A 26,059-nucleotide genomic window follows, 5' to 3' on the forward strand; every position below is an offset into this window, starting at 1 on the left:
AACTTGAGGTCCGTTGTGAAGAAGATGTCTTGACAATGTCTCATTACTATTATTAGATATTAAAACAACTACATTTTACAGTTTGGGATTTTATTTAGTTTCATCTATCATATTTAACTTTATTGCATGTTGCTATTTGCTTTTGTAAAATTGTACCTGCCATATTTTCTTTTTACCACATTTGAACTGTCTTTTTTTTATCTCTTAACAATATAATACATGATTTCATATTTCAACATCTGTATCTATAGAGGGGTTTCATGTGTTTTAATTTGTATTTCATTATTTCTATTCTTTTTTCACGAGGAAAACACTTTCTGGTTAAGGTTGAAACAATGTGCTCAGTAAATGAGGTTAATTAATATCATCAATTATATATTATTGGACTGTAAAACAAAATAATTCTTATTTTCTACTTTTGCTGAGGGCGACGTCCTGACAGTGACACATTCTGTTTGTTCAGATAGTCGTGCTCACACCCACTCCTCTTCAAACAGGGCACATGGTTGTTGCCTCATGCATCTTTCCACATGGAAATCCTCTCACATCACCGTGCACATGACAATGAGAGGAAATCTTCTCCAGATGATTTTCAGCCAAATCATCGAGGTTCCAGACGATTCTTCCTACTGCTGGAGTTTGAATAGTGATTTTCTCAAAACTAGACTCAAAGGTGAAACTTGACCCACATCACGGGGCATTCGTGATTCATGTTTGCTTTACTCTGACACACACACACACACACACACCCACACGTTCTTAAAAATCCATATCATGACGAACAGAGTGTTTTTAATCGTGGGCTGCTCTGTCCGATTCAATATTGACGAGGACTGAGTGTATCTGTTCACTGGTGGGTTGGTTGGTTATCAATTTAAAAAGGAAATCAGAGTGAAAGGGACGCCACTAGACGACAACCACTGATGAATAACTATCAGAATCAGAATCAGAATCAGAAGTACTTTATTAATCCCCGTAGAGGAAATTCAAATGGACACAGGATCTAAAGTCAGGCACATGCAGGAAACTTCTCTAAAAATAAAATGGGAGAGATTTACTCTCTATAATCTCGAAGAACATTTTGTCTTATTGTGATGATGACATATCTCTAATAAACTTATTCAAATCATTTAAAGTAGGAATGCTCCATGTTACCAGTTTTTACGCCCTCCGGAAGAGGGCGATCAAACGCCACGTTTCTTCGCGAGGCGCCCCGGAATTCTTACAGCGAAGAAGAAAACCAGGAAGAGGGCGGGTTCTCTGTGAGGAGAAGCTAGCTGTTAGCATCCCGGTGTCGAAGCCTCCACTTCTGTCTCCGGCCGATCGACATGGTCCAACTGGTGGGTTCCCTCCGGAGAGAGCTGGCGGACTCCCTCTCCACCTGCAAGGTGCTGGTGGTGGGAGCGGGAGGAATCGGCTGCGAGCTGCTGAAGAACCTCGTCCTCACCGGCTTCAAAAACATCGAAGTGGTCCGTTCACGTTTGTTTGTGTGTGTGTGTGTGTGTATGCTAGCCGGTTAGCTAGATAGCTATCATGCTAGGTCTTTGTGCTGCACGGAGGTGTGCGGGCTCCGACTAATCCCCGGGACGTGTCAATGAAAGCGGGCTAACTCACACAGACCGTGCCCGAGTCCCGCTGGGGGGGTCGATGGTGTCGTCGTGGTGTAGACGGGCCCCGACGCGATGCGGTTAAAGCTGTTGTGGTGTTTGGCGCCATTAACCCCGCGAAGTTAGCCCGACAACTTGTCTGTGTTGTGACTGTTAGCTGGGTGGAGGATTTCCATGCTAACACGCTCTATCAAACATTTACTCCATTGGACATTCAAGCGGTTTGGCTGATGTTAGTGGAAACGACAGGTTTCGATGGTGAACAGTGAAACAGGCTGAGCTGTCACCGGGTCACTGGTGATCTGACTGATGCCTTTTAACACAAATCAACATAAACATATAAATCTATAGATGTAAATACAGACAGATACAGTTTATACACATTATCTGGGTTTATATGTGGAAGAGATGATGTCCTGTGAATTTCCCAGGAGGTGCAGGATCAATTCATCTTATCTTTATATTCACAAGTCAATCAACGATGCAACTAACATCCAACAACAACTGGTTTCATGTCGGGCAACTTATAATTAATACAAGACTCGTAGCAAAAAGGCAGAGACTGAAACCTTCCAGATTCAATGCTCTGTGGTCACATCGACAAATGACAAGAAGGAAACACACAATGTCAAGTCAGAGCTTTAGAATAATATATCCTGACACAAATGTTAAAATAGATTAGATGTCAACATACAATAACAAATATATGAGACACATTCAACTCTTTTAAAATTTGATCAGGACCTTTGTCTTATATCTCAAAGTGTTTTTATGATCTGTATATCATATTGTTAGGTTATTCACCTTTAGCTGCTTTATGTTTAGACACTTGGACCGTTGTTTAAACTGCTCTACCAATACAATGTATTATCACTTTTAATAGGATTATCAGCAGCTCTGACCCACCAGATAAAATGCAGAAGTGCACGATAGAAATACATTTCTACAGAGCAATCAGAAGGTCGACAGCTTCTGCACAAGTGCTCTTCTGGAATCTGTCTTTACAGTTATAGATGAATTAAAGAAAAAGGAAAGAGGAGCTTCAGGGCACTTTGTAGTTGAGTTATTTAAAAATGTGTCATGTACCTGAAATGAGTTCTGCCAAAGAGTGCTGAGGTTGTTGTTGAGCATTAACAGTAGAGATGAGTTGATTATTTTACTTTATTTATTGTTTCGACCAAGGTTTTCTCGCACAATGATGACCTTCACTTGTGAAGGGTATATATATATATTTTTATACAACCTTGTAGGTGTTATAAATGCCACTGTCTGCTTGAGACTATTTTGGAATTGGAGAATGAACAAGTCGCTGGTGTTAATCGCTGGAGGGCGCTGTACACTTGCAGGAGCATTTTTAAATATAACTGAGCTTGTCATAGTGTTGCTGGAAAGCCTCCAATCTGCATCCTTCATTTGTCTGTGTATCATATGCAGCAGCAGATATTTATGTTGTAATTGTACAAAACATAACCCAGTTTTGTGAAGTTGCATTTGTGTGAGTGACAACTTGATTGAACTTGGATGTTACGTAAATCACGTTACAGATAAACCTGACTAAGCACTACAACCCTTTTCTTCCTGCAGATTGACTTGGATACCATTGATGTCAGCAACTTGAATCGTCAGTTTCTCTTTCAGAAGAAGCATGTTGGCAAATCTAAAGCTCAGGTACATAAACACCAGGAACCAGACGGCTGCCTGCACAAAATCTTTTTTCTGTGTGTTGCTTCTGCCCCAGTAGTTTTCTTTATATCTTGTTTTTTTTTCAGGTGGCGAAGGAGAGCGCCCTGCAGTTCTGTCCCAGTGCAAATATTGTTGCTTACCACGACAGTGTCATGAAGTCAGTTTCATTCTTTTTTTGTCCCTTTTTACTAATTGAATGAATTGAATCTGTTTTATCTCTACTTCTAAAGCGATGGACGTTAATTTGATTGATGATTTTTTTTTTTCAGTGCTGACTACAACGTGGAGTTTTTCAGAAAGTTCATGCTGGTGATGAATGCTCTGGATAACAGAGGTATCCTCGTCCCACCGTAACGACTTTTACTTCTTTCATCACTTTTAACTGACAACTATTTGAATAATGAGTCATGTGAAACACCTTTTGTCTCTGTAGCGGCCCGGAACCATGTGAACAGGATGTGTTTGGCAGCTGATATCCCTTTGATAGAGAGCGGCACAGCAGGTTACCTGGGACAAGTCACAGTCATCAAGAAGGTAAGACTTGCACGTCTCAATTATAATTAAAATCCACTAGATTAATATCCCACCCTGAATGTTTTATTCCCCTTCCATCATTCCTTCCCATCCACACTTTCTTCCTTCCCCAGGGAATGACAGAGTGCTACGAGTGCCAACCTAAGCCCACCCAGAAGACCTTCCCAGGATGCACCATAAGAAACACGCCGTCTGAGCCCATCCACTGCATTGTCTGGGCCAAGTATCTCTTCAAGTAAGACACGACTAAGTTCTAGGATCTTTCAGGTGGACTACAAAGCAAATATAAGCTTATTGGACGGTTTATTGTCTGTAGACTTGGGCAGCACACATTTATAAACAACCTACGTGTTATTGTAGAATATATGTGATTGTGCTCTAAAAGTGCCAAAGCATAAGAATAGTAATATTTTAAAAACAGCTAATGGTCCTTTTCCATTGTGTGTCCACACAGTCAGCTGTTTGGAGAAGAGGATGCAGATCAAGAGGTGTCCCCTGACACAGCAGACCCAGAGGCTGCATGTGAGTGAGAGCGTTGCAGTACATTCTTTTCATCATGTGGTATTTCCTCTTATCTTTACTTCATTCGAGACGGGAAGTGGTGATGATAGTATTATCAGTAGAAGTGTGCGTGCATCATACATTTTGTGAAACGTGTGTCCTGTTCACAGGGAAGCCTGAGGAGACTGCAGCTCGGGCCACAGCCTCTGAAAAGGACGGGGACATCAAGCGCATCTCCACCAAGGAATGGGCCCGCTCCACTGGATACGACCCCGTCAAACTCTTCAACAAGGTAACCGTCTGATAATTGCAGCTTCACGTGAAGTCTTGGAAATTTGCTTCATGCACATGTCGTGTGACAGAGATGTAACAAATCACACAATCCTCAGAAGTTTCAATCTCATTTATATGTCGATAACATAGATGAGAATAAATCCAGTATCGAAATAGATTTAAACTCATGACCTGACTAATCCCTTTCATAGTTTCTTAGAAAACTGACATTTGTTTTCTCTTCAGTCTGTCACAGACATGCAGAGTTAAATTAGACACAATTAAAATATTTTTTAGGATAAACATGTTCAATTAAAATATATGTGGTCTTTGCTAAATTACCAGCAGCTGCTTAAGCAGTATAATAATATACTGTTACTCCGTCTCATAACATAATAAACAGATCATTTTAATTAGTTTATTTCCATGATAAACAAAATGGGGTCTGTTGTCTGTCTTCTCCAGCTTTTTAAGGACGACATCATGTACCTGCTGACCATGGACAAGCTGTGGAAGAAGAGAAAAGCTCCGACACCTCTTGACTGGCAGCAGCTCGAGAACAGAGGTAACGTCTGTTTCATATTTAAATCTGAAAGTTAAGCTCGGTTTCACTGGTTCGAGTTGACTTGATATATTCTGGATAAGGACCGACAGCCACTGTTAAGATGTTTTTCCTGGGCGACTCTAAAACATTTTTGGGAAACCTACATACTTTGTATATTTTACGAGAATAAACATTGCAGCCTTGCCAGCAGTAATAGTTGTAATAGCCACATCACATCCAGTGAGTGTTAGTCTTTCTCTGGGCTCAAAGTGTTTGTGTCACTATGTTCATCTGTGTTTCTGTTTGGCTCAGCGTGTCCTCAGGAGGAGACTCCAGGTTCCGGTTTGAAGGACCAGCAGGTTCTGGGTGTTTGGGGTTACTGCCAGCTGTTCCAGCACAGCGTGGAGACTCTCCGCTCACAGCTGCAGGAGAAGGAAGCAGGTGCCGAGCTGGTTTGGGACAAGGTAACACACAAATACAAACTAACCAGAGGGATGTTTTCACACTTCCACACAAATCTGAGATGGATAATGTTGGTAAACAAACAGAGAACTGAGTATATCTGTCTTTCAGGGACTCAGGATAATAATACATTTCTTACTAGAGAATTCACAACCACAGTAAAACGTAATTTTACTGTCTCCTCTTGTCAGGACGACCCTCCGGCCATGGACTTTGTTACCGCAGCAGCAAACCTTCGTATGCACATCTTCAGCATGAACATGAAGAGTCGCTTCGATGTCAAATGTGAGTTTGTGGTCTCATGCACATCATCTGAATCAGTTTGAGATATCTCAGTACCATTAAACACTCAGATGAGTGTTTCTGATTGAGCGTCAATATATTTTTATGTTTTTCAGCCATGGCGGGAAACATCATCCCAGCTATCGCCACAACCAACGCAGTCATTGCTGGACTCATCGTACTGGAGGGGCTCAAGATCCTGTCGGGGGAAATAGAATCCTGTCGCACGGTTAGTTCAGTGACCGTAACTGCTTAAAGTCAAGTAGCTGCCAGGAACTGGTTTTTAGTCAAAGGACTGTATTATGTGATATATAATATATATATATTTTTTGTCATTCACCTCAAAACATCGCCTTCATTTGTCTCATCTCCAGATCTTCCTGAACAAATGTCCGAACCTCAGAAAGAAACTGCTGGTCCCGTGTATCCTGGATCCACCAAGCGCCAACTGTTACGTCTGCGCCAGCAAACCTGAAGTCACAGTCAAACTCAACGTCCACAAAACCATGGTCCTCTCTCTGCAGGACAGGGTAATGTGAGAATTAATACACAATTATGTATTGTATTTAACACACTCTTACTCGTGGGATTGTAATTAATTTCTGCTGTAAAAAGCAATTCTATAAACCAAGGACCTTTAGAAAAACCTGTATCTCATGCACCATATGAACTTAAACACAGTAGAACGTCGGTGCGAGGACGTTGTCTTGTTGTACGTCTAATGTTTTTGTGTATGTGCTCAGATCCTGAAGGAAAGGTTCGGCATGGTGGCTCCAGACGTTCAGATAGAAGATGGAAAAGGGACCATCCTCATCTCCTCAGAGGAAGGAGAGACAGACGGTAAGAAGAAATGGAAAAAAGACAATTAAAGTCTTAAATATAATTTAAAGAATGTTTAAGATGTTTACTTTTACCCTTTTTTTTCCTTTTATTTATCACATGTTTTTGCTGATGCATCGAGTATTTGAGCTGTTTTCAATTAGAGATGCACGTCACAGAGAACGATGTGATTCGACCGAAATTGATAGAAATCTTGAAACGTATTGTATTTTTAAAAAATGTGGTGAACATAAGAGGGTGTTCAGAAATGGAAATAAATGAACAGCTTCTCCTCACATGTATAAAACTGCTTCACCTGTTGTTAGACGTGTGTGTAATTCTCATCCTGTCCTAACAGCCAACAACAGCAAGTTTCTTGCTGACTTTGGGATCCGTAACGGCAGCCGCCTGCAAGTTGATGACTTCCTGCAAGACTACACACTCCTCGTTAACGTCCTGCACACGTATGTGGATCTGTACATATGAATGTGTCCATGTATTATCTTCTACTGATGCCGCTGCAGTGAGTGAATCTAAGAATGTTGTTTTGCTGTTGTCTGTCTCCGTTTGCAGCGAGGAACTAGAGCGGGATGTGGAATTTGAGGTCGTAGGTGAAGCCCCAGACAAAGCCCCGCCCCCTCAGAGTAGCCAGAAGGAGGATAACAACATCACCAATGGCAACAAGGACTCCGCCCAGCCGTCCACTTCCTCGAAAGGTGAGCGGGACTACAATCAGTTGTAGTGAGAGCCGATTCCTCAGTATCGGACTGAACGGACTCGTATCACAGGTTCAACGTGTTTTGCAGCCGTAATTGTTCCACACTCACCACAACCTCTCCCACGATGCAGCAGTTAAACTCTGCAGTTCAGCTGTACACTACTTCTAAAGCAGGAGTGTGATCAGAGCGACGTTAACTCTACATGTGAGGAGCAAATGTACAATAGTGAACATGTAGTCGCATTCAACTGAAATATTTACGTGTTGTCATCTGCATTTGTGCAATAAGACACACGAGAGCCCATTTCTGTAGATGACTTTCAAAATGAACAACTTATTTCTTCTGTTCATGTGGGAACTGCTGCTTCCGTTCAACGATGAGTTTACTCTGATAATCACAGTAGTGTTTTAGTGTCTGACCCTGTTTCCTCTTGTGTTTCTTTATAACACAGCTGTTTTCAGTCCGCTGCCTCTTAATGCAAATGCGGTTTAAAATCAAATGTTATAAGTTGCTTTGTGGAAATTCTCAGTCTGCCTTGATGGGTGCCAGGTAGTAAAATGGAAAATAATGCGGCGGCCGTCAGTTAGAACCAGAGATTATCTTGCGATGAGTCAGAACTATTGTCATATTCCAAGTGCTCAGTAACCATTACTAGACTGGAAGGTCACTCTGAGCACTTATCTCGCTTATCTCATGATGTTAAAGAAAGTCAAACAAGTCCTGGATCTGCTCCAAAGTTTAATTTGTTCTTTCTTGGGTGATGCCGCCACAAAATCATGGAAATCTTTTGAGTAATTCTGCTGAAAAACTGAACAATTACAACAAAACCTTCCTGGTGGAGGTAAATATTACTCTAGCCACGCCCATCTTTGAACTCTGCCTCTACTTTCATCTCAACTTAACACCTGTAAAGTTCCTGGTTGCAACACAAACTCAGAAACACTTCTGTGGTAGTTGAATGATAAAAACCACCCTGACCCAGTAAAACGTCACCTGCACGTCTACATATGTTCTTCTTTCATTTGACTTCCCACTGGTTGGTGCAGTTAAACCAGAAGCTGTAGATCTGTAGTTGGATATTGGCCTCATTTATTCTTTCATTGTTCCTTCAACTACACAAACATATTTACGTCACATTGTCCATTTCTTATTTTGAATCTTTCGACCTCTGTATTTTTTTTCTAAAGCTCCAGCAGAGGATGACGACGTCATGATCGTGGACTCCGATGAGGAAGAAGCGGTGTCGTCCAGTTCTGCAACGACAGCGAGCAGCGGCACCAAGAGGAAGCACCCGGACGCAGAAACCGGCGAGATGTCCACCAAGCGCCTGCGGACTGAGCAGACGAGCGCAGCCGCCGCCTCCACCACCGACAATGACGACGATGACGACATCATCGCTCTGGACTAACCCCTCCCCTGTTGTCTTCTGAAGGACGGAGAACACTTTGAACGTCTGTCGTTTTTGACTCCAGACAGACAGTAGGCTTAAATAAAACCACCTGTTTTATGAAGAACAATCTACGGCCCTGCTTTATCTTTTGTCACTCCCCCTCCCCCCCCCCCAGCTCTGTGTTCACGATTTCATATTCCCTCTGCTCTCCACACGAGGCTGTAAATAGATTCTACACTTTGAAACGTTTTGAAAATTTCATGCAACTTCTTGTGTTATTTTTATTCATTCCTTGTCCCTATAAACTGCTTCTCTTGATGGTAAAAACAAAAACAAGTGCATTTTTTGTATTTTTTTTATAAACGTACTGTATTTGTCATGCTACACAAGTCAGGGTGTTTTTGTGCTTTGTGTGTCAGGTGCTGACATTTAAAACCAAAACGTGATACTGATCTGTTTGTTGTGAGGGGACAGTAAAAGACCGACTGACCCTGGAGTCTGCAGATTGTCCGGCTTGAGCTCTGTAGGTTGCTGTTGCTGGTCGGTAAATCTCAGAGGAGCAGACGGAGAGATGGGTTAGTTTGCTCTCTCGTTTGTGGCCACGGAGCAGCACAGTGGAGTCTCTTCAACGTCTCCCACTCAGCACAAGCAGCTTAGATCCAGGCTCGTAGTAGATTAAAGTTACCGTGGCTTTTTATTTGTGTTATTCTGTTGGAGAAAAGAGGTCGCAGTTTGTTTTATGACAAAGACTGAACCAGAGATGGAGTAGATTCAGTGATTGTTTCATTGTGCAGCGGTTAAACTGGACTGTGTGATGGCGGAGGAGTCCCGCTCGGAGATGACGCACTGACAGTAACAGACGAGCACCTGCTGTCGTCTTCTCCAGTCTAACCCCTGTGTCTGTGTCCACAATTTCATATATCATTGTGATCTGTTCTTGAAATGGCCACAACAGCCGATTTGGACCAATTTGGTGATGACAATAAATTAAACAATGCAAAGACATCTTGTTTTGTCTTGTTTGTGTTTGTGCAATCAAATCAAATGATTTTTAAACTTATGTTTTATATTCATCTCATTTTAAAACTAGAATGACACTCAGTGGAACATAAACTATTCTAAGACCCAACAGTCGCCTTAAACTATATCAGGCCGCAGCAAACTGCACACATCTACAGTATATATGTCAGAAACAAGTTTTCATCAAGAAACATGAAGCTGAAATGAGTAAAAATGTCTTCTCACAACAATAAAGTCTCTGGATTCATCGCTTTGTCCAGTTTAAAGCTAAAATGTTATGAGTTCCTCCTGGACCTCTTGTTGCAGACTTACACCAAGTTTCATGGAAATAAGTTATTTAATTTTTGTTCAATCCTGTTGACAAACTGCTGAAAACATTTAGTTCTTCAGTGGAAGTAAATTGCACAGAAAATATGTCAAAGTTCAGGAAACGATGTGAAGTAAACACACACACAGACGTGTTTGTGTGTCGGAGTCGTCATCAGCAGTCGAGTCTGTTTTTCTGGTAAAAGATAAATATTTTGTGTGTTCAGGGATTAAAGTCTGACAGACGTGTGGTTTGGCTCCGTACACGGTGGGACAGTGTTCAGGGGATTGAACATGATGCAACACTATCACACACACACAATTCCACCACAAACAAGCTTTAAAAACTAGTCAAAAGATTCTTCACTGTAGGATCAGTCAAAGTACACAACATGGATGAGATCATCATATATTAACTGTTATAATCGGTTTAATCTATAACCTACAATCTATAATCTATGATCTATAATATATAATCTATAACCTACAATCTATAATCTATGATCTACAATCTATTATTTATAACCTATAATCTAGAATCTATAACCTCCCACTGATGAATCTGCTGCCTCTCTCTCATCACCCTGGCTGACGCCCCTCAGAGCAGCTCTCTGATTGGTCAGGAGGTCAGACCCCCCCCCCCCCGTCCCCGTCCCCTCCCCCCTGCACAGTAAACACTTTTCATCAGGTCTGAATTAGAACCGTGTCTCACTGTCTCTGTCCCTGTCTGTCTCACTGTCTCTCTCTATCTGGTCCCTGTCTGTCTCACTGTCTCTCTGGTCTCTGTCTCTCTCACTGTCTCTCTGTCTCTGACTGTCTCTCTGTCTCTGACTGTCTCTGTCCCTGTCTGTCTCACTGTCTCTCTCTATCTGGTCCCTGTCTGTCTCACTGTCTCTCTGGTCTCTGTCTGTCTCACTGTCTCTCTCTCTCTGTCCCTGTCTGTCTCACTGTCTCTCTGGTCCCTGTCTGTCTCACTGTCTCTCTCTATCTGGTCCCTGTCTGTCTCACTGTCTCTCTCTATCTGGTCCCTGTCTGTCTCACTGTCTCTCTCACTGTCTCACTGTCTCTCTGGTCCCTGTCTGTCTCACTGTCTCTCTCTCTCTGGTCCCTGTCTGTCTCACTGTCTCTCTGGTCCCTGTCTGTCTCACTGTCTCTCTCTCTCTGGTCCCTGTCTGTCCCGCGGTCATGTTTTGAACCAGGGAGAACCAGGCCGTTCACTCCGCCTCCTCCTCCGGGACGACGGAAGGGAGGGCAGAGACGCGGGGGAGCAGGCGCAGTGGGACGGCGGCAGTGTTGCGGAGGCGCTCGGTGGTTGCGGAGCCAAACTTTGGGGGAGAGTTCTCAAAAACAAGCTAGCCCAGTTAGCTGTTAGCTGTTAGCCGTTAGCTTCGGGCTAAGGGCTGAAACAAGGGTCGTGAACGCGCTTGCTCGTCGCCGCCGCCGCAGTGAGCTCGGTTAACGTCTGTCGGGAATCGACATGGTGACACTGACAACCGTGGTGCGGCCGCTGGCTGCTCAGCTCCACCGGCAGCTCCACCGGCAGCTCCTCAGACACACCGGGGGTCGGCACCGGATAACGCCCGTCAGGAGCTGCAACCTCACGGCGTGCTCCAGCAAATATGTCCTGTCTCAGAGTAAGTGAACGAGATGATACGTGCACGTGATGACATGAGTGCACGTCTGCCAACACACGGTCTCGGTGTGTGTCTGTCTGTCTGTGTGTGTGTGTGTGTGTGTGTGTGTGTGTGTTAACGTGTGTTTGCATGGGTTGCGGGTCTGATTCTGTGTAATCGGTTCATTGTGGGTCACGAAGCTGCAGATCACTTATTGTTGTCAACCAGGACGAAACGTGCACGGAGAGAAGTGGAAGCCCGGGACTGGAGCAGCCTCGTCACTGGATCCGGATCACAACACGTTGACTCAGCCTCCAGGTTTTTTTCCAAGCCAGCATCGATCCCTGGCCCATCATCACAACAAGCCCTTGGACCTACTTTGTAGAACACGAAGAACTCCACACGAGCATAGTTTGTTTTAAAAAAATCCTCTAAGATCATTTATAGTGACATCACAAAGTTTAAAAGAAGAGTTCATTTCTCTCATCATCCCCTCACCACTCAGCTGATGGAGGGCCGGAGTGTCTGAGTCCACAAAACCCAAGTCTCCCAAAATCCTCCACACTCCTCCTGTGGTGTCATCCAAGCCCTGACTTTTAAATTACACTTTAAACGAGGGGATTTACATCATGTTTTTATCCTAAATGTCCGTTAGTGTCCTCCTAGTTGCAGAAACTAGCCGACTCTGGTGAGACGAGAACTCCCGATAGCCGCAGTCACCAGGGTAATGAGTCTGAAAGGTTCCTCATTCATTTGTAAATGGTGTGTATTTATACAGCGCTTTTGTAGCTCTGGCCCAAGGACACTACTTCACAGGGAAGACTGTGATTCAACCGCCAACTTAGGGGACAACCCAATATATGCGGACCTTACTTTCCAGAGTTCATGCCTGTACACAGCCAGAGATTAAGATATATGAAATATTTAAAATCTGAACAGAGCTGGTATAAGTTGCGCCCGTGGAAAGTGACACACAAGCCCACCGGACAAGTTGGAACAATTACCTCACCGCACCCATTAACATGAGCCGTGTCTCGTTCACCGTGTCCTGGCAACCACCGAGTCAACATGAAGAAAAACAACGTTGCAAGTGGAAAAACAGTCCAGTGCTGCAGACGTTAGAAATTCATCCACGTTTCCTGTTGGAGTGAGCGCTGACTGGTCGAAGCTTTGTGAAAGAGCATCTGTGGTAGATCCACTAGATGTTAGGTTCTGTGTCTCCCGGCTGATATGTCCTGATTCTTACACTTTTCTAATTTGAGTTTAGAACGTGGTTCCCTCGGTTGAGCCTCTCAACCTCAGAAAGGAAATCGAAATCCTGTGGTTGACCCAAATTATGAAATACAAACTGTGACACCTACAGGGACATGGTTTTTTCATGTTTATCCCTGGTTTTATCTGCACGGGCTTTAAGATAAACTCTTATCTGGGTCGTGCAAAGACCTCACAGTGAACCACTCTTCAGTAGAAAATATTCATTCATTCATTTATAATCTAAACCACTTATCTTTTTAGGATGTGGTGTTAGAAATGAGAAAATATTGAAATATAGAAAAAATGTGCATCACCATCATTCTACAAATCAGACATTTGTGTTGATTGACTTGATTTTCCAAAGTATACAGTTGTAATTTATTAGAGTTTTGAATGTCACTGATTTCCCTTCATATAATATGACACTAGCCAAAATACTGCAAACAGAATAAGGTCATGGTGCCACCTATGCAAAAATATGAAGATGGTCTGTTATGAAATCCATGATCGCAATGTTGTTTTTTTATTTTAAATATGTAGAAAGAGAAAATGATTAGTCATCTTTTATCTTCTCCACTCTTATTGCATTTAAGCCTGTACCATTGTTACATGTGCTGTGTAACACTGAGTCAGCACTTTCGCTCTCTCTTCCACAAATGCAGTGTCAGACACAAAGTGCAGAAGCTTCATTTGTGTCAGGTTTGCTCCGTCTGCTTCTTCCTATCGTCACATCAAAGTTGTGTTATTGCATCAGACTCAGGCCGGATGTTCCTCGGCTCATTCGTTTCATACACACTTGAGATTTTCTGACTCCGTGCAGCTGGTTGTCATGTGACACTTTGAGGCGCTGACATGACACAAATCAGAACGATCTCCCCGTCCACGGTTTCCTTGTGCTTTTTGCTCAAACAGCAACAACAGAGTCATGCGGCCAACTCTCCCAGGAGGAGCCGGTGAAATCGGATGAAGATGAAGGTCATCTCCCAGTCAGACCTGTTCGGCTCGGCTCACAGTGGAAACCTTAAGCTCTGTGCTGGATGAATGGAGAGGAAAACAACACAATGAGCTGCTTTCTTTTTTACCCTTTGACAACCTCACTTTTAAATATGTCTCTCAGTGGGTCTTAGGTCAGATGGAGAGAAACCGTTTCAAATTGAGCGTCTTTGATTTTAAAGGAGCAGTTGATGATTTTTGTGCTTTGGCTGGATTTCAAAGGTGAAATCAGAGCAGAAATGAGGGAGGCAGCGAACACGCGCACAGTTTCAGGTAATTAGAAGGTCCTTTGACGGACGTTGGTCCTAGCTGGCGGCTCGACTGACCAGAGGTCCTGGGTGGATCCCCCCCGCTGTGGAGTGGAGCTGGGGGCGTGCCAGGACATTCCGCGTGTCACTTTCTTTACAGCCAGCCCACTTGGCCCTTATTTTGTAATTTCCCTTCAGGAAAAAAAATGTAAGAGGACTATGAAGGAAGTACTATTGCTCACTTGCTCCTTTTCATTTAGTTCCTTCAAACAGCTCCAGGAAGGAGGGTTGTGTGCGTCTGTCCAGTGCTCTCATTGTTGATTCTTTTTATGAGGCTCCTCGAATTTATTCTTTTAAAATGGACTGTTGCAAAATGCAGGAGGCAGCGGAGTACAAGATGAAAAGTGGGTATCGGGATATTACCTTTACACGGACAGCAGGAGGTGTGAGTTAGTACATTTACAATCTTATTTTCCTTCTCGATTAACCTCTTCTTCTCCTCCTCTCTTCTTACCTCCAGTGCATCCCATGTGGCAGGGACCCCTCGCGGTACCAGGAGGCGATCGCCAGTCTCCCATTGACATCATCGTACGGAAGAGCGTCTTTGACTCCGAGCTGAAGCCTCTGGTCACCGATTACGACCCAGACACCTGCCAACAAATCTGGAATAACGGTTACTCCTTCCTGGTGGAGTATGATGACACTACAGACAAGTCCAGTGAGTAGTTTTATGTCTTCTTTGTTTATATTCTCACGCAGAAACATCTGAAAATGTAATAAAACCCAGTAAATGCTGTTCCACAGAAGTTCCTCATTATTAGTTTAGATTTGGAGCAAGTTTCTCTTTAAATGTGTGTGGGTGAAGGGAAATCCCAGCAATCTCAGGGGAATGTATGTTTTAAACATACCCCCCCCCCCCATTAAAGAGCTGTGGGAATATCCAGTTTATCAATGCTACGAGTAAAATAAACTCCTCTGCAGATCTGATGATTGTCATGTGACTTAAACGTCTCTCCTGACTTCAACATGTATTTTTCTGTGTCAGTCTGTTTTAATGACTGGGCTCCACCAAAGGGCTTTAACTGCTCAAAGTCCCACAACTTTTAAAAATAGATCTCATTCTGGTAAAATTAACAAATGTTTTAAACCTGCAGAATTTAACACTTCATTGGTGTCACACGTTCTCCGTCGTGGTATCAGGAGCTTAGTCTGGAAGTGAGAGGACAAAAACCGGTTTACAACACAGAAATGTGAACAGAGACACGACAAGAGAACAGGTTTATATTACGAGTACTATGCATTTAACAATGGAGTGATTGTGACACGACTGCAGGTACTACAAGTGCAAATTGTGTTATCGTGTTATGTTTTATAGACAGGAAGGAGACCTTATCTTTTGGAAGCAGTAGTGTTGCTGATAAAGTGTTTATGGGGGCAGTAGGTACCTCATTGTTTTGTAGATGACTTCAGTGTCCCACTTTAATGTTTCCTGGATGTTTCTTGTTCCGTGTTTCTGTTCCTCAACACAATCATTTCTTCACCTCGAGGAGGAAACTGTATTTCTAATATAAACGATGACGCGACAGTTTAGAGGTTTGAACTGATTCTCCTGGAGGACTGGCATCTCATTCTTTTAACAGGATTGTGAAATAAATAAACAGATAAATCTATGTGTCTTTTCATTTCCTGGTGCAGCGCTGAAAGGGGGCCCCCTGAGGGACAAATTCAGGCTGTGTCAGTTCCACTTCCACTGGGGTGAGAGCAACGCCTGGGGTTCAGAACACACCGTGGACAGGAGGCTGTTCCCCGCAGAGGTACCACATCTGTGCTCCAACGTGGATACACCAACTCAGACAAACACTATATGAAAATTAAAGTTTTTCGGGCACAAATGAGGATCACACAAAAATAATTTTGGAATATGAAGGAGTATAAATGGAAGGAAACATCTGTAAAACTGTCAGTAATGTGAAAGAGTGAATTTCTGTTGCTGTAACAGATGTTTCCTGGAAGAAGAATATCTATTTTTAAAATATTGTTGCAGCAGTGTACTACTTGAGTTACAGCAGTTTTGCACTTTTGCAGAGTTATACATTTAAGCTTCATAAAGTTTTATGCCCATCCTTATCGATGATAATCGAGATGCACCCAGTCGAGACTTAGATATATCGTTTATATCGAGACAGTTTTCCTTTCTTTGTTGCCAATGACACAAATCTATTTGGTCGATAGAAACACCAAATCTAATTCATGTTTGAAACTCTCTTCGGTACAATTCTATAACTGACAGGACACAACCTCTGTTGTTGCTTTAAAAAACCTGGCGTCTCTGGTGCTGTAGCGTGTAAGGTAAAGACTCGTGGCTCTCACAGGTGGTGTGTGTGTATTTTAGGTACGAATGGAACCACTGAATGGAAAAAGACAAACATGAAGGGCTTTAGAAAAGTTAGTCCTCTGCTACGACCTTCCACATGTTTTCTGAAGGAAGAAAGGAAGAAAGGAGAAATGGAAGAAAACAAATCAGTGCAGTGTTAAAACAGTGTTGACTCAGTTTGTCCTTCTTAAAGGGCCTGGAAATCTATAACCAGCTTCACGTGTCCCACCTCATGTTGTTCTTGAAAACACAGGCGCGTATGTGAGTGTGTATATATGTGTGTGTGTGTGTGTGTGTGAGACTGTGTCCTCTGCCAAGCCCTTTGCAGTGGTGTCGGGAATGTGTACATGTCATTGTTCTCATCACTCAGTATTTGTGGGTGTGTGTCCACAGTGCGTCAAGTTACAGTTCTGACGCACATATTTTTCCTATATTTGGCTGATGAGTTGAGTTCGTGCATGTGAGTTTTCAGACCTGTGAACCTGCAGCAAGATGTTTCAAAGCAAATTAAAAATCACATCAGTCAAACGATGAAAAACTCTTATTTTGAAAAGGAAAGAAATGGAATGAGTGGATCATCTGGAGGAGAGAAGAAGTCTGCATGGTGTGAGGATGGAGACGGAGACACACACACAGACACACAGACACACACACACACTTGTTCACGGTAGGTTTCTGTCACTGTGTGTGTTCACAGCTCCACTTGGTTCACTGGAACTCTGAGAAGTACAGTCTGTTCGAGGAGGCAGTGATGGAGGACAACGGACTGGCTGTGATCGGAGTCTTTCTGAAGGTAAACACACACACACACAGTCTGCTGTGTGTTAACTGTGTACGTCTCAACGTATGTGCTGTTTACGCAGCTTTGCTCTGTGAGTCAAATCCAGATTAATGTCTAATCCTCCTGCAGGTGGGAAAGAGACACGAGGGGCTGCAGAAGCTGGTCGACGCTCTGCCTGCGATCAGACACAAAGTGAGTTCACGCACACGCACACTCGCTTTTTGTGCTCATCTCTCAAATGTACTGATCAGTTCAACAATCAAACCCTTATAGAGTCAAATTAACATAAGAATAAGATCAATAAAATGTATTTATATCGCACTTTTCTTAGCAAAGTTAAAAAAGGGGAATTAAAATATCTATTTGGATAATTAAAAAAACACATTTATAAATTGTTTGAATTTCTATCTGATAACTTCCTGTAAATATATTAGTTTTATTCTTCTGGATTGTTCTCGGTGCAGTTTGAAGACTGTGACTAACTGGAGGTCACAGTCCGTCCTTCGTTTATATCACCGCTGCCGTTCTGCTTATCACTAATAGTCTGATAGGGTTTGTTTAAACAAGCGTGACAGTTGTTTAACAGTCACTGGGTGACACATGTTTTTTGATGTTTAGTGATGATTGGTGTGTTTCTCTTCTCAAACGTGTATTTACTCAGGGTCTGTCCCGGCCGTGTGTCCTCTGTTTGACAACCACAGCAACGTGTATGTTCTCCAGTGTATTTAGTGATGTTTACATTAGCTGAAATCATATTTGCACATGCAGCCCTAATGGGTGTCGAATCTAAAAGTATTTTTCTACCAAAACTAAAATATCCCTGTATTTTAAAATCAGGCCTTATTGGAATCTGTCAATGAACAGATTTGTAAATGTCAGTAGTCGTCCTGCTTTTTCTGTGAACGTGAAACAACGCAGCGTTCAGGCAGATTAACTGACAGCTGTGTGCTGTGTCTGTGGTCGTCTGCAGGACAGCGTAGTGGAGTTCAACAGGTTCAATCCCGCCTGTCTGTTACCCGCCAACACTGATGACTACTGGACGTATCATGGCTCCCTGACGACGCCTCCTCTGACCGAGTCTGTCAGCTGGATTGTTATGAAGCAGCACATTGAAGTCAGCCATGATCAGGTGTGTGTCTGTGTGTGTGTGTCTGTGTGTTTGTCTGTGTGTGTGTGTCTGTGTGTGTACACAAAATATTCATATGCATCAATGTCCAGGTTTGTTGTTTGGCTTTTATGTTCTATTAATATTTCAATATTGGAAGGTTCAGTCTGTAAGATTTAGGTGAAAGAGATCTAAAAATCCAGATCTGGATTCTTTCTTGAGTCATGTCCCACTTTTTGTGTAATCCTGCTGAAAGCCAGACAGACAAACAAATGCTGATGAAAACATAACCTCCCTTTCAGAGATGATTATCCTCCAGCGCTGCAGCTCATTTAGCTCATTTAGCTCATTGGTTTGATTTTAACTCTCATCAAATTGTCCTCAGAAGCAGGAGGAAGCTGTTTTCAGAACCTTCAATGAAACGAGTGTTGCTCTGTGTCTGCTGCATGTAAAAAAAAGAAAAGAAAAAAGAAACTGTTTGCACTTTAGATAGTTTGGGTTTAAAAATATTTGATGATCTGCTGCCCACAAGTGGCCAAAAGAATCCGGTGCATTGATAGTTTGAGCCGAGAATCACCACTCGTGTGGACATTCTCTGTGTGCATGTCTGTAAACCGCTCTGCAGTCGCACTAAGTAGAGCTCATCCCTCCACCGAGACCCAACAGTCTCCTTCTGGAACCACATTTAAATTCAGTGGATCGGGATTGTTATTTTGATCTGCACCAAATTGCACAATATCAGTTCTCTAATTAGCCTGATTTCCTCTCTCTCTCTCTCTCTCTCTCTCCCTCTCTCTCCCCCTCTCTCTCCCTCTCCCTCCCTCTCTCCGACCCTCAGCTGGCGGTCTTCCGGAGCCTCCTGTTCACCTCAGCTGAGGAGGAAGTACAGAAGAGTATGGTGAACAACTTCCGTGTGCAGCAGCCTCTGCGTGGTCGCACCGTCCGCTCTTCCTTCACTCCCTTCCTGCAGGAGGCGCCGTCAGCCGAAGGCGACAAGCACACCCACTGACACTGCTGGACCGAGTACACACACACACACACACACACACACACACACACACACACACACACACACACACACACACACACAGAACTCTGCGAGCAAAAGAAAAATTAGTTCTCAAAATCTATTTTTTTTTCTTCATTAGCTTGTTGAGCAGAAAACATACTTTTAAAGTTTCATCAGAGAAACTTCATTTATTCTTCATTCTGTTGTTTCATCGAGTGAAAACATGTTTTTATTATCACAAACAGTTTTACATGGAGGGTTGAGGGAAACATCTGTTTCTGGGTTGTTCAGATTTTTAGGAACCAATAAGAAATTGTTACTGTGGGAAAAGTATATAGTTATTAACACCAGTCGTATTTATAAAACATTTACAGTTTGAAAAGCTGAATCAGCTCTGACATTTTCTTCCATGTAACGATGATGGAGCTGCTGTCAGATAACAGTGATGATGAGATTTTAACAGACTATGGTTTTATTGCCTTATATCAGTGGAACACATAACTTATTTCAAACCATCCGTTTCTGTTTTTTTTTAACCAAAAATAAGACTTTTATTATCCTGTATCCGTTTGCTGGGTTTATCCTCAATCTACATTATCAAGATGAACAGAATGTATGTTTTCCACGTCTGTTACAAAGAGATTATATTGTCAGTTAATTTACAGCATGTTACCTTCAAGCAGCAAAATAATTGAAGCGGAGGTTAGAATCTCCACTGAGCCGTCGTTCTTCTAATAAGTTACTAATATGCACAAACATGCCAAGTTACTGTAGAACATGTCCTTCAAGACTCTTCTGATGGAAATAAGCGGTTCTATTTCTGACGGTAACACTCAGTATCATAACCACTGTGCCTTCAACGTTCTCGGTGTGATTCACTGATGTTGGTATTAGAGCGCGAGCCAAGCCACACATGTTCCATTTTAAGCTGTGGTCCAGTGGCTGTTCCCAGTTAAGTCCAGTTTATCAGCCCTTGGGCACGTCGCCGCTTTGACTCGGCACACGGTGCGTTCACTGCCAACCGGATTGAGCTGCGGAATCTGAGAATCTCCGTTTCTAGAGATGTTTCCTGGAGGGAGATTGCAGAGAAGAGGAGGCCTTCTTCAGGAAACTATGGAAAACACCTCAGCTGATGGTGTGTTAAGGTGAAGGAGTGTGCACTAGCCTGAAGCGGTGCTTCTGGAGGAAACACCCCGGTGCACAATCCGCTCTGTTTCCTCTACTTTACCTTTTTCTCAGGCTGCACCGTATCCCGGCGTCACAGTCAAGACTCAGTTGACTTTGGGGAAGTTGTTTCTCTTCCTTTGAAGTAAAATAATTCCCATAACACACCTCTGCTTCAGCCTATCAGCTCTGCAACATTAGAAACAGGAAATCAGTAAAGTGACGAAACGTCATCGTGGACTAATCCATTCATGTTGGCTTATTGACAGGAAGCTGCTGTCTTCATTAGTCCGTCTGTTTTTTTGTTCTTTCCTCACTTGTGTTTTTGTGGCTGACGATTTAGATAAATCAAATTTAACGATGCTACAAATCAGATTTTACTGTTGTGGGTTGGGTTTAGGGTTTAAAGAATTTATATTGTTATTATTAGACTTTAACTGGTCTAAGTGCTAAACTGCTTTTACTTGTAAAACTTTTAAATAAGTCAAAACGCACAGAGGATACTTCCCAGAATGATCAAACACTAAATTAATCCTGGGGAGAATTCCTGAAGGATGGAGGAGACACAGCGGGACCAGCTGTTCCCAGCAGCCTTGTGTATCACCTCACCTGTCGCCAAGATAAAGTTTCTACCTGCTTCCAATATGTGAGATCATCCACCTGTGCGTCTCATTCAGAACTGTAGAAGCTGTGAAGACACAGAAAATCAAACCCTCCTCAGTGTGTGTGATTTCAACCGAATCTAGATTTTTTTTGGGTAAAACACTGATGAGGGATTCCAAGTCTGACAGTTCACCTGCTGTGGCCCTCGTGCAACAGCAGAGCGGCTCTGGGTGGATCTTACTATGCAGCAGGATTGGAAAAGAGAAAGATGAAGGTGAGAGTTCACAGTTGTCCTCAGTAACAATGCAACTGTCCAAACCGGCCCTCTGCGTCTTTTGAAGCAGCCGTTCCCCCCCACCCCCCCCCCCTTGCACGGACGCTCACATCGGGCGCTCGCTCCCCAGTAGGTCCTCCGTCGGCCCCCCAGCTGAGGCCCGGCCCGAAGCTGCTCTGAATAGGCGAACTGGATATGTATTGAGAGGATTTGATGGTGTGTGATGTGACGGTGATTCATTGTGAAGGCTGCAGACTGCGCACGCTCTGCAGGGGCCGCTGGGGGCAGGTTGTAAAGACGTGCACAAAAGAGTGTAGTGGATTGTAGTTTGTGTGACACTTTAAGGAATGTTGCGTGGTAGCTTATCTTTTTCTTTTCATATGATGCAATACTGAATCTGTGTCCAGTGTGCTGTACTAACATGGAGATAAGGGACCCAGTTCTGCATTTAACTTGTGCAGCTGTGTTTTACTGATGTGTTTGAATCATGCACCATGAGCTGCCGTCATGTTTCATGGCATTTTACTTCTCCTCATAACTTTGAATGCAATCAGTGCCGATGTGTTCTAAGACAGATGTTCAGTCTGTTTGTCTAAATGGCCTTTTCTCTCAAAATGAATCATTTTTTTCGTTTATTGTGAGTTTGTTCTTGGATCGTAAACTAACTACGAGGAGGAGAAGTTTTCACAGTTACATCTTCAGGAGATTCAAATCTTTTCTGTTATGCATCTTCTCCAGCCTTATATCACTGTCTGCCTTTCATCACATGTAACGTGTTGCAGAAAGCTGCCGTGTCGTGTTTTCTTCATGATGTTTTACACTCGAGTCGTCCCTCGCCTCCGATAGCTCAGTGTGATGTTTGAGCAGGTGTGTGGTTTGTAAACTGTTCCGTGTGCAGAACATATTTAAACTGTTTATTTGTTGAGTGGGCAGCAACATTCCTGCCCTGCAGAGCTCTGAAGGCCTCTCTCCACTCCCAACATGCTTTGCTGCACCTGGATGGCTCTTCGTGGACCTTTGTCCAGCTGTGCAACCAGGAAGTGTTTTGCTTTCCCAGAGACCCTTGCTCCTTGAGCTGGGGGCGAGGGAACCGCCCGGTAGTGTCACATGATGTACATGTATAAAAACTGACATTCGTAGATGTGTAAGAATAAAGTCATGTGTGATAAAGGAAACGTGTGTGTGTGTGTGTTTTTATTTGATATTGTCGTTTATATTTATATGTGTTTAAGATGCTGAATGAATCATCACAGGTTTGTATCTTCACGAAAACTACATCTGTCAGAGTTGCATGATTTCATATTTGAGATTTCTGACTCTGATTTTTTCTGGTTTTAAGAGTCTGTTATAATTGTTCATTTGTAATTTTTCACATTTAATTGTTTTAAGACAGTGGATTAAATGTGGAAGTGAAACTCTCTACAAGCGCATCTCGTTTGATGGCATAAAATACACACGTTATATATTTAATTTAACACATTACACACCAAGCTTTTACCAAACTTCAGCCTCATTCTTTATACGAGAATGAATCTTATTCCTCCTCCCTGTCGGACCACCTGACCTAGCTCCTCTCTAAGCCCGAGTCCAGGCAGGAACACGGTTCTAAATAACTCCCTCACCCCTCTGATACCTTTGAAGCCCCCTGACACAGAGAGGGGATGTTTGGTGGCCCCCGCCCAGACGCCTGGGGTCCTGGGGGTGGGTTGTTTAAACTTTTACAGACTGTCAGGATGGCTGGGTGTGATGTGGGTCTCCACCTGACTCAAACCCAAGAGACGAAGACTGAGGCCGAGCTCTCGCTGTGTTTATTGTGTTTGGCTGCAGGGGAGAGAGGCCTGAATTTACAGGGACACACCGCACCGGCTCTGCTGGGCTTCCCCTGATTGTACGGACGAGGACAGACTGACTGGAGACCCCAAAGCTTTGTCCAGTGTTTGTGTGACTCTGAGCACAAACGTTTTTCAATGAACAGGGACTTTACGAGCTCATTCTCTTTTTTTAATGGGATGAAAATGTGATTCCAACAAATAATTATCTTAAATTTATCTATTATCAAAAACCTAAGGAGCATTTTTTTCTCTATTGTCTGCAGCCCCAAGAACATTACTGCGTCTGCCCATAAAGGGGAGCGGCCTTCACAGATCTCATGCACATGCTGAGGCCGGAGGATTTCCGTGATTTGCGTCACCAGCTCGTCCCACCCACTGAGAAAGTTTTAATACCCCTTTATTTTCTAACATGTGGAGGCGACTGTTTGAACCATGATACTTACATTCAAAAGTGGTGGTGACAGTGAAAAACAGTTTGTCACTCAAGCGCTATGAATCCTGGGATATGTTGGTGTGAGAGGGATCCAGCTGTTGGAGTCTATTGCGGAATCACACATCTGTGGGCTGAACTGGGACTCCACTGTTTTCATTTTCACTTATTGATTAATTAGCATCGAACACAAAACACAGCCGATGGGACGAGCTGACGCTTCAATGCATAAATGGTTCTAAATTTCAAGTGACTTTATGTCGACTGACCCAGATGTGCACCTCTGAAGTTGAGTTGACCTTTACTGTGTCGTCTTCAATGAATCAGAGATGAAAAGAATAAGAACGCAGGTTCTAATGAGAGAGCTCGTCTTCCTGCCGTCCTTCTGTTCTCTGTTCGAGGGGAATAGATTTAGATCAACAGTCCACAGACCCCCCCCAGTTCTCCGATGTAAACAGGAACGTACAATGAGGGGCCCCTCTCCCTCTGAACTCTGGGCCAGCTGCTCTTCCTCATCATCTTCCTCTTTTACTCATCTCCGTGTCCCCTCAGCTTCTCTCATGTGTTTGTTTGTTGCTTCGAATATTTCAAAGGACTTTTCATCCATGTGATTCCTGTTTTTATTCGAGTGCAGTTTAAACTGGTTTGTTGTGTTTCTCATTTGTGGGACACAGACAAACTGAACAGTTGCAACAAACTCAAAGTTGGAAAAGTTTTTTATAATTAAAAAGTATATTAAAGGACAAAGTGTTCACTTTAATTCATAAGTCTCAAAGAAATGCTAAAAAAAGACGTGTTTCTCTAAACTTTAATAATGGATTTAGGTAGACTTACAGTTTTATTTTAAGCTTTAACAGAGGTGCAATTTTGTGAGAATTTCTGCTAAATCAAAGCCCAAATTGATTTGATTGTCTCTCATGAAAACAAAGCAGACACTGTGACAATCACTCAAGTCACACTTCAGCATAACGAGACTGACACTGGGGTCACACCTCCACCAAGGCCCAGCAGTCTCCTCATGAAGCCACATTTAAATTCGCCAAATCCAGATTATTTTTTTTTTAAATCACAGATATTTGAATGATAAATCTGCGAAAATGTCAAAAACATTACTCTGCCTCGGTCTGTTACACAAAAAACGTCTTGATCCTCACAGAAACTTCTTGCATGAACCAAGTTCCACTGAGTTTTGTGTTAATCCGTCTTGTAGTTTTTGTGTGATGCTGCTCACAATCAAACAGGAGTGAAAATGGTGGGAAAATATGTGAAATATAACAAACACTGTTTGAAGAGGAACTCGAGTTCTATTTTCTATCTGTCAAACACCTTGAGTCAGTGCCGGTGGGATTTGCGTTGCTGTTTGAATGTTTGAGGGTTCCACTGTTCCGGCCTCCACACAGAGTTTCCCCTGGGAGAGAAGCTGGAAGCAGAATGACTGTTTCTCCTGCTGCACGAACACGACCTCTCCCACACCCACTCCTCAGTGTCCCCTTCCCTCTCATCCACAACTCTGCCACCCAGAGTCAGATGATCGGCTGGAATAATGTCAGGAATGTGTTTTCGCTCACGTTATGTGTGGTCGGTGCTAAATGAAGTCAGGGAGAGGAATTTTCCTGTGAACAAATAACTGTTAAATTCATTGTGAGACGTTATTATTCTCGAGAACCAGGCTCCGCTATGCAAATCACAATGTGCCAGTTGGTGGGAAACCTGCTGGATTGTTCATGACAGTCAACAGATAGTGGGCGCTGTTCCTCTGGGTGTCGAGAGATTACACTCCGAGGAAAGAGAAGACTTTCCTTCCTGCGTCGTAAACAAACAACATGTGTGAAATTTGGCTTTAATATTGACTTTTAGAGTCTCAGAGCCAGCGTTGCACAATGTGTTGCAACAATCCTCTCACAAGTGCTTGCACTCGAGTACAAACTTGAACAAACAGCCTGTTGAAATCATTATGTGTCTGTGTACGAGCAACTCAGTGCTATAATAAGAAGAGGGGAGTTTTCTGATGAACAACATATCAGTTATAGCAATAACCTGGAATTGCACTGGGTTGCTGAGTTCATTGGGTCCAACAGTCTGAAATGTGACTGATCGTTTTCTTCAAGCTGAGAATGATTATCTGGGAAATTAGTGGGGAAAAAAAAAAGCTGCCAAACTCACAAAGTTTAGATCCACATGTTAATGTGTGGTTCTTCTCTACGAGTCCTTCCACCAGCTTCTCTGGTGATCGGGCAGA

The 26,059-nt window shown here is 43.1% G+C and overlaps 2 protein-coding genes and 1 long non-coding RNA gene across 4 annotated transcripts; 2 read left to right on the plus strand and 1 right to left on the minus strand.

The window, feature by feature from the left end:
* Window positions 1-1,232: 1,232 nt before the first annotated feature.
* uba2 (ubiquitin-like modifier activating enzyme 2) lies at window positions 1,233-9,819 on the plus strand. Its single transcript, XM_020104909.2, has 17 exons — window positions 1,233-1,469; window positions 3,192-3,275; window positions 3,377-3,447; window positions 3,560-3,624; window positions 3,724-3,824; window positions 3,938-4,059; window positions 4,279-4,346; window positions 4,496-4,617; window positions 5,064-5,163; window positions 5,455-5,606; window positions 5,796-5,889; window positions 6,003-6,115; window positions 6,261-6,416; window positions 6,630-6,726; window positions 7,064-7,169; window positions 7,279-7,421; window positions 8,612-9,819. The coding sequence occupies exons 1-17, from the start codon at window positions 1,329-1,331 to the stop codon at window positions 8,830-8,832; spliced, it is 1,956 nt and encodes a 651-aa protein (XP_019960468.1). The 5' UTR covers window positions 1,233-1,328; the 3' UTR covers window positions 8,833-9,819.
* Window positions 9,820-10,834: 1,015 nt separating this feature from the next.
* Window positions 10,835-22,733, plus strand: ca5a (carbonic anhydrase Va). 2 transcript variants are annotated; one of them, XM_020104903.2, is made up of 7 exons: window positions 10,835-11,774; window positions 14,769-14,966; window positions 15,944-16,062; window positions 17,320-17,415; window positions 17,533-17,595; window positions 18,374-18,532; window positions 19,347-22,733. In XM_020104903.2, the coding sequence occupies exons 1-7, from the start codon at window positions 11,618-11,620 to the stop codon at window positions 19,515-19,517; spliced, it is 963 nt and encodes a 320-aa protein (XP_019960462.2). In that variant the 5' UTR covers window positions 10,835-11,617; the 3' UTR covers window positions 19,518-22,733. The 2 variants fall into 2 exon arrangements, with proteins under 2 accessions (XP_019960462.2, XP_069384385.1); XM_069528284.1 differs by lacking the exon at window positions 10,835-11,774 and adding an exon at window positions 13,806-14,652.
* On the minus strand, window positions 12,166-12,519 carry LOC138410811 (uncharacterized). Its single transcript, XR_011243427.1, has 2 exons — window positions 12,380-12,519; window positions 12,166-12,346 (listed from the first exon to the last, which is right to left on the minus strand). It is a non-coding gene; the product is annotated as an uncharacterized lncRNA (long non-coding RNA).
* Window positions 22,734-26,059: the final 3,326 nt, after the last annotated feature.

The sequence above is a fragment of the Paralichthys olivaceus genome, chromosome 7, assembly GCF_024713975.1.
Source record: "Paralichthys olivaceus isolate ysfri-2021 chromosome 7, ASM2471397v2, whole genome shotgun sequence".
Lineage (NCBI taxonomy): Eukaryota > Metazoa > Chordata > Actinopteri > Pleuronectiformes > Paralichthyidae > Paralichthys > Paralichthys olivaceus.